This window comes from Chelon labrosus (assembly GCF_963514085.1).
Source record: "Chelon labrosus genome assembly, chromosome: 21".
In the NCBI taxonomy this organism is placed as follows: domain Eukaryota; kingdom Metazoa; phylum Chordata; class Actinopteri; order Mugiliformes; family Mugilidae; genus Chelon; species Chelon labrosus.
The window spans coordinates 20,011,932-20,028,806 of record NC_140354.1 but is presented as its reverse complement, the minus strand read 5'-3'; the positions used below and the strand labels follow the sequence as shown (position 1 = coordinate 20,028,806).

Below are 16,875 nucleotides of genomic sequence, written 5' to 3'. Positions count from 1 at the left end.
TATTTATGTGTCTTTCCTTTTTTTGCACATTTATTTATTTATTTATTTATTCTATCATTCCTTTCGGTTTATATTATTATTGTATACATTTATCTTTATATTTCCACTTTCTTTCTTTCTTTTTATTTATTCTAACTTATTGATTCTTTTTTTTCTCTTTATTTTTCAACTTGTGTTTTTTTTTTTACTATTTTATTCTTTTCTCTTTGTATTTCCCCATGTATTATTATTTTTATTTATTTATCTTGCTATTACCACATTTGTTTATTTGTCTTTGTATTTCCTCATTAATTTATTTCTTTATATTTTTCCAAATTTATAGATTATTTATTTATTTATTTATTTATCTTTTCATTTCCACATTAATTTATTGTTTTATTTATGCGTCTTGATATTTCCACATGTATTTACTTTTCTTGCACATTTTTTTATTTATTCTATCATTCGTTTTGTTTTATATTTTCACATTTGTTTATTCAATTTTTTTTTTTTTGCACATAAAAAAAAAACACTATTTAAGTAAAAAGAAAGATAAAATAATATAAAAAATAAAAAAAAGACTTAAATAAAATACAATAAAATATAGTAAAATAACATAAAATAGTAAATGCAAAAAATGTACAAAATTAACATATGAACAAATGCACAAGAAATAGAAGCAGAAGTAAATATGTATTCTATTCATAGGAAGGATTATATTTTCTTTATTTTTCCTCTTGTATTTTTTTCTATTTTATTTATTTGTCTTACTATTCCCACATGTATTTATTTATTATTTTGTTTTTTCCCTTTTTTATATTTCCACATGTATTTTCCTCACCTACCGCTGTTCCATGCTAACGCGGTAGGTGGCGGTAGTGCGCCTTAACAGTGGCGCCGCCCACCATTTAAAAAAAAAATAACGAAGAAGAAAGTCAAAGTACTGGAGCTGCTGGGAATCGAAACTTAACGAGGATGTCATGATAAAGACGGTGGGACGCGCAGCCTCCGCGGGTTTATTCCTCATCCATCACTCTTCCAGCTTTCACCAGACGATTTTTTCCCCTCTCCGCTCTTTTAACCAACATGACACGCTTTTAAACTTAGCTTCGGTTCAATGAACTTCCTCGCTTCCTCAGGTAGGTGTGTCTGAAGTTGGCTCAGTCCCACCAGGGCCCCGTAGACTTTAATGCACAAACACATAAAAGCATTAATAATTAGTAATAATTAAAACTTAACACCAGACTCAGTAAACGTAGAAATGATTTTGCACTACTGTACAAAACAGAGACGCTTGTCTTTTGCTCTTAACCTGGAAGTGGACGCATATTAGCTCATTTTTATGCTTTAAATCAACTTTAAAAGTCCCTTTGTGGTTTTCTTCTTCCAGTGAACAAGCATGGACCGTGCCAGACAGAAGCGGAAGGAGGAGATAAACAAAGCTCTGACATTTATACAGTGAGTTTCATTTATGTACTTATTTATGTACCCTCACCCAAAGGGAAAGTGAAACTCATCCTGTCATATCCTTTACAACTAAGAGCTGCGTCAATGCTTGTGAGTAAGTTTATTTGTTGTGTTCTAGGTCTTCACTGGCTTATCCAGAGCCTGAGGGCTACCAGGTACCGGCTCTTAATAAACCTCCCTCTATGTGTTTTGTTATTTATTTTCTAACTCGTGCATGTTTTGTCCTGCAGCATGTTGTTGCTGAAGACCTTGTTTCCTCCTGAAACTTATCTGTCTCCTCCTCGCTGCCGTCTTATTTACATTCCTTCCTGCACTCGCTTCATTATTGATTTGCCTTTTCTGTCCTTCAAGGCTTTGTTGCTTATTGGTCACTGAAACATCCTTTCATAGGATGACGCCATAACTCACTGAAAATAATGTAGAATTCAGCTCTGTGAGTCAGTAAGGTGGATATCCTCAAATCCAAAAGTTCATTTTAAGTACAAATGTTGTCTTGCTGTGACGGTGTTGTTAAAAGACCCGGGAACTTCTTTCGAGGAAGTAAAACGTCCCATCAGTTTGTTGTCTGCTTTTCCACTAGGAGGTAAAAAGGCCCAAGAAGATTCGGCTAAATATTGTGAAGACACATGAAAAAGCAATCGCCGTTTGTCAACTAAAAGTTACTGCTTGAGTGGTAGTATTTTTAACGGTGACACTTTTAAAAAAAGACCGATGCAAATCTTGTCTGAAAATCTGCATTTCCTATCAAAGTACCAGGAACTTTTTTTTTTAGGGAACTATATGTTGCTTCAAATCTTGCGCAGGCGCTTGTTTCCCCGCTCCATTTACACGGTAGGCGAAATGGCCACCATGAATTTCCACCAAAAGTGCCCGGAACATTTACTGCCAGGAACTTTTTCCAAGGAACTGTAAGGTTCCTTCATGTCTCCTTTTCCACCATGGTATAAAAGGGCAAAGAGGATCAGGCAAATTAGTCCGCTGATTTAAGAAACAGGGTGATTTGTTGTTATTTTCTCTAAAAGTTCCTGCTTGGGTGGTAGTATGTTAAACAGTGACTATCTAAAAGACAAATGTAGATCTTGTCTGAAAGTCTGCATTTCCAATCAAAGTACCAGGAACTTTTAAATCAAGGAACTTTTTTAGGGAACTAAATGGTTCCTTCAAATCTTATGCAGAGCAAGTAAATTAGTATGAATGAGTATGTATGAAAAAGTGACAATTGTTTCCCTCCTCAGTTTACACAGTAGACAAAATGGTAACCTTTATAAAGAGCCACCATGAATTTCCACCAAAAGTGCCTGGAACATTTAGTGCCAGGAACTTTTTCCAAGGTCTCCTTTTCCACCATGGTATAAAATGGCAAAGAGGATCAGGCAAATTAGTCCGCTGATATAAGAAACAGGGTAATTTGTTGTTATTTTCTCTAAAAGTTCCTGCTTGGGTGGTAGTGTGTTAAACGGCGACTATCTAAAAGACAAATGTTGATCTTGTCTGAAAGTCTGCATTTCCAATCAGAGTGCCAGGAACTTTTTTAGATAACTACATGATTCCTTCAAATCTTGCACAGAGCAGGTAGATGGACATATGAAAAAGTGACAGTTCTTTACCCTCTCTGTTTGCACAGTAGGCAAAATGGTAACCTTTTTAAAGAGCCACTGTGAATTTCCACCAAAAGTGCCCAGAATTTTTAGTCCCAGGAACTTTTTTCAAGGAATATTGCTGATCTCTAGCATGGAGTGATTTCACTGCTTTTATCTTTTTCATCCTTTCTGGCGACTTCTTGCTTTCTGTTCACGTGTAATCTGACTTCGCACCACATATTAAATCATTGATAATAACAGACAGATGTTGAGGGTTGTCCTGCACAGGACATAACAGTAGAGCTAAAGTTTTTCTGGGACTCACTACCAGCATTTTATCCCTCCTCTCAGGACTTCCTGACCCAATTAGTGTTCAACTTGCTGGAGGAGGGCAACGCCTGCTTCCGAGACAGACAATGGCAGCAGGCCGTCAGGGAGTTCAGCGAAGGCTTGAATGTCTCCGGCTACGCGGAAGCGGAGGACATCCAGATCTCCGAAGCCTTGCTGGAGAGCCTGTACGTGAACCGCGCCGCCGCCTACCACAGCATGGTGAGATACTTTGGTCCCGTCTGGCTGCAGGATTAAACTGTGTTTTTATTAGTTCCTGCCAGCAGTTCCTGTCTGCTCAGATATCTCAACCAGTGTTGGTTGTGTGGAGTGTTATTCATGGTTTCTATCAGCTGGGTTCCACTCAAGGTCATGTCCTGAGAAAAGGGTGTGTTTCCTCCCCACGTTGCCTCAGAGCTGCTGTGGCAATTTCAGCCTCTTGGTTTTGTAAAACGTCTCGAGCTTCAGAAATAAAGCATTCACTGATCAGGCATAACATTATGACCACCTTCCTAATGTTGTGTAGGTCTCCCTTGTGCCTCCAAAACAGTTGTGACTCATCAGAGAATGGACATGGGCCTTCTGAGGGTGTCCTGTGGGTTGTCGGGGGTACTGGCCTCTGTGGATCATCCATAATAATCTGGTTTTAATCCCGCGTGAATCGACCATGTTGGTAATTTGTAAAGTAAAAAGTACATCCCAAATGGTCAACCATATTTCTCCAAACACAGAGGTCCTGTGATAAAACTAATCCAGTGAGAATCTCTGCATTAACGTGTTCATCACATCAGTAAAGATTTAAATACTGACAGGAAGTTTGTGAATTCTCCCCCGGGATCAACACAGTCTCAACACATCATGTTTTATTTTTAAAATAAAGCCGTCAAAGGCTTTATTTACCCTGTGATAACGAGCAATGAGAAACACCGACGTAGGTGATTTCTAAACCACGTGATGTCCCCAGATAAAACTAATCCAGTGTGAACAGAGCTTATTACACGAACCGTTGATTTAAAATGTAAATTTAGGTCCCAGCCTCAGTGATGCATACGATGAACGAGACCAAACTTTTTATTTTTACACTTTTATCTCGTATGTAACAACATTTTTATTTATTTTGTATATAAAAGTGGACACAAGCCCTGTTACAGAAATATCTTTATCTGTATGTCAACACTGGACTTGACTGGATAATGAAGGACCTCTGGACTGTCTCATTAACCCATAACTGCCTGAGGCTGATGACCTGGAACTGATTGGTTTAATTATTGATTTAAACTATTCAATTCAATTCAATTGTATTTATATAGCGTCAATAACGATACAAAATCCAGTCTGAAATCCCCAGAGCAAGTCTGAAGACGACATTTGCAGGAAAAACTCCCTTTTAACGGGAAGAAATCTTGAGCAGAACCTTAAGCTCATATGGAGGGACCCATCTGCCTAAGGCCTGCTTGGTAGAGGCCGAAAAGAGAGAGAACGAGATAACATACATCTGTCATAGATACACACATCTGACTAGAGAGGGGAGAGAGGGACACACAACAGTTAACATGCTATACAATAACAGCACAGAATTACATGACTAGTAATAGAGATGAAATTAGAGGACAAGGGCTTGGTGCCAGAGAAAAGAGAGTAGAGGACATGTGCTCAGTGCATCGTCCCCCAGCAGCCTAGGCCTATAGCAGCATAACTAGTTGAGAGTTATTTAACACAAAGAATCCAAGGCCAAGCGATCATAGGAGTATTTATTCATTAGTAGCTAAAAAGCCATGTCCACATATAAGGCGATACGCCAGTCTAGTTGGTGTCTAGTGGATGCTCTAAACTCTAGTTGCCTAGGTAACCATCTTATAGTCAAACAAGCAGAACTTAAAAATATTGCTTGTGCGTGGACGGAGCTACTTTCTACTTCTGTTTAAAAAGAAAATACCAGCAACGACACCCCCCAGCATCAGCACGGTGAATTTGGTGGTAGGAGCCAAAATGGTGGACGGTGTTACCCTCTGGTGAACGTTCAGGGATCTCCGTGATTAAATCGTATGTCGGTCAACCACGTCAGTCGCTACCATTGGTTGAAGCCTTAAAGTTGGGATCAGTCAACATGGCACCAGTCGCCAAAGTTGTTTTTTAATTTTTTGGCTGTTGTGGACGCAACTTTTATTTACTTTAAATGGTTTCTTGTTGCCACATCGCTGCCAGTTGCTTCCGAACTCTTAAAGGAGAATTACCGTTTTTTTACAACCTGGACCTTATTTCTGGCATAAAATACGATCGTTTAATCACCCATATAACTTTGGTGGCATTTGGAGTCATTCGGGAGATATTTAGATCCAGCGGAGCGCCATGTATATCCATATAGTGGGAGTGATTGGGGCACCGAAACACAGCCTCTAAATAACACATTATCTGCCACGAAACTCGCGCATTTCACCAATATTTTGTTATGATACGCTGGTGCTATTCCCCGTTGAGTCCAGAGTTACCTGTTATCTATTCGCGGACGTGCAGCGGTTTGTTGTTCTTTGTTAGAGGCTGCGTTTCGGTGCCCCAGTCACTCCCACTATATGGATATATATATATGGATCTAAATATCGTCCGAACGACTCCAGATGACACAAAAGTTATATGGGTGAGTAAACGATCGTATTTTATGCCAGAAATAAGGTCTAGGTTGTAAAAAATGGTAATTCCCCTTTAAGACATGCTAACGGGCATTAGACAAAGTGGTGGTTGAGGTTCAGAGGTACCATGTTTGCTACTGAGACCTAAACACAGATTCCAGCTGGGATGTTTTGCGAGTATTTAAGACTTTACATTTCTCTTGGTTAAAACCAGACAATCACTGCATCCTCCATCTTCTGTTTATTTATTTTTTTCATGCAGGGGGAGTTTGATCAAGGGGTGCAGGACTGCGACGGCGCTCTGGAAGTGTGTAAAGACAGCCACAGAGCCCTGTACAGGAAGGCATTGTGTCTGAAGGAGCTGGGGAAGTACAAGGAGGCGTACAGCTGCACCACCAAGTGTCTGCTCGTCGCCCCTCAGGTAAAGAAAATAAGTTTATCATAAAGTTTAATTAAACGCCGCACGGTTGTTGTTAAATGTCATGGACTCGTAGCGTGGCAGTGGATTCATTGTTTTGCCTCTTGACAGGACAAACAGTTGAAGGAGCTCGCAGAGGAGCTGACCAACCACCTGGGACTGAGAAATCGAAAACCCTATGTGAGCGTAAAGGTCAGTGAAATAACTGTGTTCGTAAAAGAGAACAAAAAGAAAGGGAATCCTTGTTTTCAGTATCTTGCTGTGACCTCCTCGTGCAGCAACAACGGCAACTAAACGTTTCCGGTAACTGCTGATCCGTCGTCTACAGCGGCTCGGGGGAATTTTAGCTTCTCATTCATGTTTCCATCTCTCTTCCAGGTGCCTGTTAATCGATTAAGTAATGGGACGAAGAATCCTGTGAGTCAGGTTGCACCAGGTCAGAATACTTCACTTTATTTACAAGACAACAAAAAACAATAGAAGAAAGTAAAATGAAAATAAATGTTTCCCCTGCTTCTCTTCAGTCCACTTTCCCAACAAGCCTCAGTCTTCCTTTACCTCCACACCTTCCAACCACACCCAACCTGCTGCCTCTGTAGTACCAGACACGGTGGAAGCTTTGGAGGATACTGAGCTGATAGACGACGACTTAGACACCCTGCTCGACTCCGTTACTGCCGAACCAACTGAGGTAAAAACTTTCTGTGCTGCGACTTTTTGTCCTTGTGGACCAGTAAACTAAGTTATGTTGCTGATAATACATGACAATGTCCTTGGTTTGCTGAGGAACTACTAGAGTGGAAGGTCTGGAAAATAAAAATATCTGGAGTGTTGTGGTAAACTCGGTTTGACAAAGCCGAATCTTTCTTTTAAAGTTGTTCAATTACTTTAACGATCTCCCTTTTGAGTGTAAATCTCCATTATACAGAAGACAAGAAACAAGCCGTCCACACATTATTGTCTTATAAAGCTGCTGTGTACACATCTAGGAGACGCAGTGCAACATTAGCATTAAGTTGGACTGTGGCATCTGTCCCTTTAACACTTTAAATCTTGTATTCAATGTCTTTTTTAGCTGTAAATAAACTTAAATAGTCGTGTTACGTGGCTACTAAGGTTGTGTTCAGAGTATTGGTGAAAAGCTGACAAGTAATTTTCAATGGAAGACGTTGATATGAAGCTACAGCTACAAACTGAAGTCAAACTTTGGCTCTTCAGTGAAGCAGTGACCAAAAAGCCAAACGGTATCCAGCAATGTCAATGAGCGCTTGAGCAACTCTTCAACGGTCACTCCACCACAAAGTACATATGTCACTCAAAGTGTGAACTTAACATAAGGAAACTTCTGGCAAAACAGCTCTCTAATAATCTATATAATCTCATACATCCTTTTTTAGATGAGTATAGCACCGTGTGAACCTACTGAGACAGGGTTACGCCCGGCACTGGAATGGTTACCATGCCCAGTGCGTCTAAGTGTTAGGATGGACTAGATTAGTGGACTTGATTAACGGCTAGTAACGATCTCTCTAGTGAAAAAACAACTCCTAATATGGCACTGAAGCTGAACTTTGACCTTCGTCTTGTTTAGATGAACCTATTTAAGATGGTCTGTATTAGCAGAGAGGCAACAGGCTCTGAGTCCGTCACCATCTCCCTTCCTGCAGTAAAACCATAAAAGACACCGAATGTATCCAGACTCTATCTCTGTACTGACGGAAGCTGAAGTTTCCACAACACGTTATAAATATAGGGGCCTAGTCATAAAACTAGGGGTCACTGACGGCCCAACACTGGCCAATGGTCGACCATCCGGTTAGTGTCTCAGGCTTTAGACTTTGCAGAGTTGAGGGAAACTGGTCTATGCTGATCCTAAACCCGTAACCCTTTTATTAGAATATGTATTTAATAGTATTTGTGTCCCCATGTTTTCCTGACTCACATCCAGGCAGTGTTCCCAGTCTCCAGTAGAACATCCACTACAACATCATCAGTTCCTTTGGTCCTTCCCGCCCCCACACCTCAACTGCCACCGGCCTTTTTCACCTCGGGAATCAGCCCACTCAACTCCCTGGACTCCTTTTCAGCTGTCAGGCACAGCACCTCAGCGGCAACACTGGATATCCTAGATGACCTCTCTGGAAATGGAGGCGGTGTGGATGCCTCAAACTTAGCCCTGTCCTCCGCTGCGCTGGATACACTGGATGGTCTTGATTCCCTTGACGACTTCTCGGACGTGGCGGCGAGTTCCGTCGCTGCCGAGGAAGTTATTGAGTCTGGAACGGAGCTGGATTCAGGGGAAAAGTCCCTCGATGAGTTGCTGGATGAGCTCAACCCTCTAGATCAAAGTGGTGCTGACTCCCTCGATGCCCTGGACTCATTTCCCTCTGTGGAAGGTGCCGGGGCAGCTTCGCCAGGACTCTCCTTTGGGGGAATGGGTCTGGACTCGCTCTCCAATTTCAGCCCAACTGGTAACTATTATTCTTTGGTGACTTACTAGAAAAGAAGGAGGACATTTTGTTTTAGGTTTTAATAGATGCAGAAATTAGCAAGTTGACGCACAGGAGAGGTTTCCAGCTGTCTATTCTTTCTTTGTGATGGTTTGTTCTTGCATTGCTTGATTTCAAACACATTTAAAGATCCTAAGAAGTGAGTGGATGCAGAGATTTACAAGTACTAAGAGGAAAAATTTAACTAAATCCTGACTGCTGACCGACGCTGCTTGTTTTATCTCAACCATAGACTGTATAAAAAGTGGACGCCATGACAGCTCCTCAAAAGTGAAGCCAAAGCATGTGGAGCTCCCCCTGGTGGCTGGCTGTTAAATAGGTCATATAAGCCCCGCCCCCTCAATGTTGGGGGATAGGACTAGCTAAAACACTAAAGTACTCGTCAAATACATTTATTTCAAACATGATTTCTGTCATTTTAGTTAGTTGATATAATTCTGACATATGTTCAAAGCTCACGTTTTAGTTATTTGACTTTTGCTCCAAACTCGCAAGATGGCGCCGACCGTATGACTGAAATTTTAGCATCAGTTTGACCAACGGGAGGAAGTGGAGATGCGTCGTCCATTTTTTTTTCTTTCTACAGTCTGTGATCTTGGCAGTGACCACTTTTATATGGACTCTATTTAAATTATTTCAACTCTTCACATTTACCTTAAAAAACATGTTTTCTGATCATATGTGATCCCTATAGAACTTTATTGACAAAGTGGTTGTGCCCAAAACGGAGCATCAAATCTACTGGACGTATAACAAAAGAAGTTTTTCCCCAAATTTATTGATAACATTGACTTGATAGAGTAGAAGAAGACGAATGAGATGTCTCCATGTCTCCAGTTTACCACAGTTTGTAATTTCTCTCAGGTTCTAACTGTGCTGCACCTCCTGTAATGCGATCTACAAAGAACCACTACAAAGTAAGTCTGGCGATCATGTGTCACCCACTCTTTCTGTCTTTCTTTGCGTATTATGTTAACTGAAATCTTATTCCCACTGTTGAAATAAAGGAGAAGAATAACCAGAAGCATGTTTCAGTCTACAACCCTCTCTCCTCCACCCACGAGTTCCTCCAGGCCTGCTCTCTCTGTTTCCCCCGAGAAGGTATGTTAGGAATCCAGTCTTCGACAAATGATGAACGATTCTGTCCGGGAAGCTTAATATATGTGCTTTCATGTGCATCCTGTTGTATTCCATTCTTAGGTAGAGGGATTTACACCTTTGTCCACAAGCCAGACCTGGTCCACGACTGTAAACGAGACATTTTACTGTGCAGACGAAAGGCGGCTCATCCCTTGGAGTGGACCAGGGTACGACCGCTTCCCACCAAGTCGTCCTTTACTGGACCGTTTGTGCTTTGCAGGGGTAAGAATCTCAAGATCGATTGATGTATGGGTCTCTTCTGGGGGCAAACAGATCCATTTCAAGCAAAGCACCAGTTCCATGCTCTAGTCCGGTGTTCGATTGTGTTATTTTTCATCATGTGCATTAATTAATCAATCAAGGCAGCTTTGATTGGTCAGAAACTTCCAGCGTTGACGTACAACTTGTTGATTTGAGTTGTGTATTTCTACGTGTCCAGAGCTGCTGAACTCCGGGGATGTGGGCCTCTGTAAGTACGAAGAGAAATGCACGTTTGCCTACAACCAGCTGGAGATTGACGTTTGGACACAAGAGAGGAAGGGGACGTTGGACAGACGCCTGCTGTTTGAGACAGAAGCCGGCAAACTGGACCCCGTAGACAGCGTCATACGCCTCCTACAGGAACACAAGGGCTCGTTCATTTTCCTCTGTCAGGTTGGTTCGTGCCTCTGGTTTATTGACACAAATACTACTATTGCTACGGCTAATACTGCTAATAATACTGTACTACTTCAAAATATAGATGTAACTATTTCTACATTTATTTTATTTGTTTTAACTAATCAGACTATTTCATAAAAGATTTATTCAGTTTAGACCTAATTACGAAACATGTTTGTTTCCTGTACTTGCTTCTTAATTAGCAAAGATTTATTATTGGTCTACTAAAGGGTGATCATACACTTAGAGCGGAACATTAATGGAAATCTACCTGGTTTGTTTAGTTTTTATAGGTCTTTAAATGCAGAAACAAACGGCTGGAAAGCAGCGTCGCCATTAGCGTCGCCATTAGCGTCGCCATTAGCATCTCCATTAGCATCTCCATTAGCATCGCCATTAGCAGATTAGGACACAACACAGACTCCCAGGCTCTGAACACCAACCAACAGACTAAACTCACTGAAATACTCCAAACACCGACGCTTCTGTTTTGTTGTTTTAACATCAAAAAGTTGGCGTATCTCCTCCGTTTAGATGCTTGTGCGTGTCTGTTGTTTCATTTTTAGTTAGCGCAACTCACTGGGTCTCAGCGTGTTGCACACAGATTAACATATTTGGGTCTGATAGTTTGTTTTATAAATTTTGTCTTTCTCTTTAGGAGTGCTACGATAATAAACCTAGAGTCATCAGTAAACGCAGCAAGGCCAATCCCACCACCTGCTCCAACACGGATGTCCGTCACAACTTCGATGCTAACAAGTGAGTATGAAGTCCTCACCCTGTCATTTCCATCTTGTACCATCCATCTCTTCAACTCATGTGTCTTTCCTTTGTCACCATCTGTGTCCCTCAGGTGTTTGGCCTTTGTGGTGAGCACCTTCAATGTGAACTACAGCAAGGTGCGTCCGCTGAGCGTCATGTGCTACTTGGATTTGTGTCGTAAAGCCATCCGGTACGGCTGCCAATGGGAGGACATGTGCAAATACGCCCATTCAATCATAGAGCTCAAAACCTGGAAGGTGCAGCGAGAAACAGGTGCAGTCCCATCGCCTACCTGCACAGTATTTGTAGCCTTAAAACCAAACCAAGTTTTTTTTTTTTCTGTCAGTTGAAATACTCCCCGGACTTATGTTTTGATAACGATCAAGTCTGTCTACGCTAGGCTAGAGTATTTCTGTCTCCTGGAAAACGGATGTACATTGGGACATACGGTAAAGTAATACTGGCACACTTGGCTCACAACTGTCACGTGGCTGATGGAAACTTACCAAACAAAGCTGCTGTTGAAATGTTGCTTGAGCACTCGTTTACATTGTTAGTTGGTTGGTTGGTTGTCATTGTAGAGGAAGTTGAAGCCGGATCAACTTTGATTCATAGCCCCTCTCGTGTGGTGAGCATTAGCTTAATGCTTCAAAGCTAGCTTAATTGTACCTTGTTGCTCTATTGACGCTAGCGTAAATGCAGCATTATATTAGCATTTTCTAATCCGGAGTTTTTATCATAAATGCATCCTAGATTATTTTTTCAGTGAATTCAGAGAACCTTGGTTACATCTGTAACTCGTGTTTCTTAGCTATAGCCTCCTCTTTGTTGCTGTAAATTGCTATAGTTGCTTCCCTCTTCATCTCCGGCCTTGAATTGTTATCGCTAGCTAACGCGGGAATATCGCCACAGACACCAGACTTAAAACACTGATATTCTGTGAAATACACACCTGATTAGCTTCATCAGCATTGTGCACACTGGTTTGGAAAGGGCCGTTCATCATTAACCAACATTTATTTACATGTAAATAGCTTTAAAATGACTAAATGTTTATAATTTAAAGTATTGCCACTTTTAGGAATGTCAGAAGAACGCTTCAGAGTTGGCTTGCTACCTAACATTATGTCTTTGGTTAGGATGTCGTGAGTTTTTCTAGCTATACAAACTTGCTTTACACTTCCTGATTGAGTATGCTACTCGCTGGTGAACATTTAACATTTTAGGAGACCGATGTTTTCCTTGTGGAGGAGACCAAAACAGAGCTACAAGGGGAGAAAACATTGGATTTACGTGCATCAGATTGATGGAAACTAAACTTTTTTTATGTTTTGTATGCTGTGGGAGTATTTATCTTCTTTATAATGACAAAAATAATGCTGTTGTTTTTGCTTCACAGGTATCAGCCCAGATGAAATTGTTAAAATATCCACGAAACATTATGAGACGGAGGAGCAAAACTCAAGCAAACAGAAAGGAAACAGAGTAAGAAATCATTTTTATATGGACGCTACAGAATGTTTTTCTGTCAGGTCACAGTCTGTTCTAGGTCAGCTTCCACCGCTGACATTCAATTCAATTCAATGTTATTTATATAGCGTGTTTTCATTTATTTTAACTAGCTGTTCGCTGGGGGGGACTGGAGCAAACCAAAAGGAGCAGAGGGAGGCAGACGAGGCGCTGGGAAGTCACCAAACATGAATATGAAGTTCGCCTGTGCTCAGTGTTGGCGGGACGGCCTGATCAGTGAACCGGACAAGGCCCTCAAGTATTGCTCGGCCAAAGCCAGACACATGTGAGCAAAAACACATTCACTGACCCGACAAATATCACATTACACTCGAGTTAAGAAGAAAATAGTCGTATTTAGATTAAAAAATACAGCGATACACTCACTCACCCTGTAATCGGATTACAAAATAGCTCTAATATAAATATATAGAGGTGCGTAGTTCTTCAGATAACCTCCTCTTCTTGCGTTGTCACCTTCAGGTGGACCAAAGAGAGACGAGTGCTGCTGGTCAAGTCTTCAGAGAGAAGTAAATGGGTTCAGGTCCGACCGCTGCCCCATGCCAAGAACTTCCCCTTGTACTATGATGTAGGTGTTCCTCCTCTGATGAACGAAGGCCTTGGCTAATCCTTCTGACGTTTGTTGCCTCATTATCTTTTCTTTAGTTTGTCGTCGGCTGCTTCAAAGATAAAATGTGCAGGCAGACAAACATGATTTAAAATTGTGCAATATAATCAGAGCCATTATGTTGTAAACGAATTCAACTCCACTACTGTTACTCTTCTGTCCGTCCCCACGTTAAGCCACACCCCCAAACGATCTGATTGGCCCAGCAGATCTTTGCCGGAGCAGAATCGGTTCCCAACGGAGAGACTCCAGACTCCAACTTTCCACTCGAACATACCTGCATGTGCTTTAAAGTTTAAAAGCAGAAAGTTGTTATTTATTCTGTAGCCACCATTTATTTTCCATCATCATCCAAGATAAATTACCTGGTCTGGTCTAGGTGGGTGCTACATGTCTAAGTAACATCCACACCAATGAATGCCAGGTCCAAATGTTTCCCAGCAGAACATTGAATTGTCACAAGATGGTTTAAATGTTATTCACTTCTCCTGTTTAAAATTCGTTGCACCTTTACAATTTACACAAAAAGTCTTAATTTATTTTCTCCCCCGTGACAGATGTGCGCCCAGATGCGTGAAAGGAAGAAATGCAACTACTCAGGAAACTGCACTTTTGCTCACAGCGAGGAGGAGAAGGAAATGTGGATGTACATGAAAAACAACGACCGTGAGTTGTGAAAATAAAATACTAACAGAGAGAATATGCATTAGTGCCGGAGATCTACCATTTAACACTTGTATCTGGGCCTGTAGTGCGCGACATGCAGCAGATGTACAACATGTGGTTGACTTTAACCGGACACACCCACCAAACCAACGGAGCCGTGAGCTCTCCGCCGGTCCCAGAGGACAAAGACATCGTGATGCCAACTGACTACGCTGAACCGATGGTGGGTTTACGCCTCCTTTAAAAGTGCATGTTTTTATGTTTTTTTTATCCTCTGTGAGACGACAGCTTTGCTTCCTTGCTACCTTCTAGACCGGCTTTCATTGCCGTCTGTGCGGGAAACACAGCAACAGCGAGCGGCAGTGGCAGCAGCACATTTCCTCCGAGAAGCACAAGGACCGAGTGTTCAGCTGTGAGGGGGAGGACGAGGCTCTAGCCTGGAGCTACCGCTTCCCCGGGGCTCGCTTCGAAATCTGCCCCAGGTGAGGAAATGAATAACTGTTGAGCTGGACGGTTTCTCAGTGATCCAGGTCCAAGTAAAGCTAAAGCAACCGGACTTTGTGGAGTTTCTTGAAGACGTTCCATCCCAAGTCTACAGTTCTAAAAGACTGTGGTGGTGGAGTTGGGATTTAGATAGGAAGCTGTGAGTATCACCACCTACAGATGTTCTTATTTGAATCCCAACTCGCAGTCTTTTAGAACCGAAGACTTGGATGAAACATCTTCAAGAAACTCTACAGGTCCAGTTGCCCTTGTTTCAGCTTTGTTTTTTGGACATCCCAGTGTTGTTAGTTGAATACAAGGCGTGTCTGTGGACACCTAACCATAAACGTTACGGCCCAGACACGCCAAACTGACATCAAGATCTACCGGCAACAAAGCACCACAACCACCGCTCCGCCTCAAAGCTAGAATAATTATGTGTTATTTCTTTGGGAAATATAACCCATCACACAGTGAATACTCAATTAGATAAAAAACAAAACCTTTTCTCTTCGACAGGTTGAGCGACGGGTCGTCTGACGGCTGTCCCGAAGGAGTGAGCTGCGACTACGCCCACGGGCCGGAGGAGCTGCAGGAGTGGAAAGAGAGACGAGATTTCCTGCGACGCAAGCTGGCCAGAGCTCGAGAGGACATGCTCATCATGCCCGATCAGTCTGACTTTGGGAAGTACAACTTTCTACTTCAGGATTAAGAACGATTTGAGCCATTTATTTTTTATTTTATTTTATTTTTTTCACTGCCAAAGAGTATCAAGGATTTTCAAATCAAAATCTCCAGATGATCATTTCATTACGTTTGCCAAAAGAGAAATATCACATTTATTTGCTTTCTGAAAAAATTGTGTGTTTACATTAACTTAGTTTAATTTGTGTGGAGCGACTTTTATTGTTTATTGACTTTTAGAGTTTAAACACTAAAATAAGACTCATGTTCCACTTTGAAAAAAAAACAAGAGACACAAACTCTGCTCATGAAAGGTTCATATCAAACCACACATCCAGATTTTAGTTTGGTTCTTTTCTTTTCCGTTTGTTTTATTTCATCATGTAAGAGTCATGTTCAAATCCTTAACGGTGGCATAAAGAATAAAGAATCTTCACATGAAAGATTTCTGTTTCTTTACTGATGTTATATTTAAGATGTGTGCTTTAGTTTACACTAATCAGCCGTAACATTACGACCAAAACAGATCTATTGAGACAAGCAAAACGACTGCTACAGCTCTGGTGAAAGTGGGTGGGACGGATACACATAGCATTTACAAAGACAACTGTAGCTTTTAGTTTGATCTTGTATAGAAAATACAGTATTAATGACCGCATTCACTCTCATAGCTGTCCTTACCTTCCTGGGAATCTTTGTGAACAGAAGCACATGGATAAAGTATGAAACTGAAACATTATTTTTGTATATATATGTTTATTTTTAGGAAAGTGAGCCAATATTACATATCTGTGAGGTGCGCCTAAGTTAATAGTAGTCCATCTGTTCAGAAGTGGTTCCGGTCAATGTGATGAGACTGTCATTCAGTTCCTCGTTTAATCTTAAATAAATCTGGGATTTGTCTCGGTCTGATCTTCCCAAACACATGTTTGTGGAAGTGTTGCTCATCGGCCTGGAAAAGGTCACAAAACCGTCTCTAATGAGTTTGACTTTTGTGGATTCCAGACAGATTGAGAACAAATGGTGGAGATTTAAGACGACCGTTTCTGGAAACCACACTAAAAACAAGAGTTCACTTACATTTGCAGCTCACAGATATGTAATACTGGCGTCTTTCCCTGAATAAACAAATGCACAAGTGTAATATTTCTTTGTTTTATGGGGTTCTCTTTGTCTACTTTCAGGACTACTACATGTTTTGATTAATTTTTACATAGAAATGTAGAAAATATTGAAGGCTGCAAACATTTTTAAGTATCTGACTGTGGATATTACGTGTATTTCTGCTTCAAGTGTGATTTTTCTTTCTACTTTTGTTGAAAATACGTCGAGTGTTGACATTTAGTGGTCACTATTTAGTGCAGTTGCCAATGTGGCCGCTAGGTGGCGCTTTGGAGGACGTCCACTGGCTCTCACACGTGCTGCCGCTGGATTG

At 41.2% G+C, this 16,875-nt stretch overlaps 1 protein-coding gene across 1 annotated transcript; it reads left to right on the top strand.

Annotated features, from left to right (window-relative positions):
* The first annotated feature begins 919 nt into the window (after positions 1-919).
* On the top strand, positions 920-15,872 carry LOC311506381 (zinc finger CCCH domain-containing protein 7B-like). The gene is made up of 22 exons (XM_084570322.1): positions 920-1,118; positions 1,370-1,437; positions 1,565-1,601; positions 3,378-3,575; positions 6,243-6,401; positions 6,510-6,590; positions 6,777-6,834; positions 6,923-7,089; positions 8,347-8,869; positions 9,773-9,825; positions 9,916-10,009; positions 10,109-10,270; positions 10,488-10,702; positions 11,367-11,467; positions 11,562-11,743; positions 12,870-12,955; positions 13,093-13,265; positions 13,463-13,568; positions 14,165-14,273; positions 14,360-14,496; positions 14,586-14,755; positions 15,276-15,872. The coding sequence occupies exons 2-22, from the start codon at positions 1,379-1,381 to the stop codon at positions 15,466-15,468; spliced, it is 3,063 nt and encodes a 1,020-aa protein (XP_084426448.1). The 5' UTR covers positions 920-1,118; positions 1,370-1,378; the 3' UTR covers positions 15,469-15,872.
* The last annotated feature ends 1,003 nt before the right edge of the window (positions 15,873-16,875 follow it).

Excerpts from the sequence above, each read along its gene's own strand:
- LOC311506381 (XM_084570322.1), top strand. The coding sequence starts at position 1,379 with ATGGACCGTGCCAGACAGAAGCGGAAGGAGGAGATAAACAAAGCTCTG. Across the intron at positions 6,835-6,922 it reads TGTGAGTCAGGTTGCACCAG|TCCACTTTCCCAACAAGCCT; the intron begins GTCAGAATACTT and ends GCTTCTCTTCAG. Across the intron at positions 11,744-12,869 it reads GAAGGTGCAGCGAGAAACAG|GTATCAGCCCAGATGAAATT; the intron begins GTGCAGTCCCAT and ends TTTGCTTCACAG.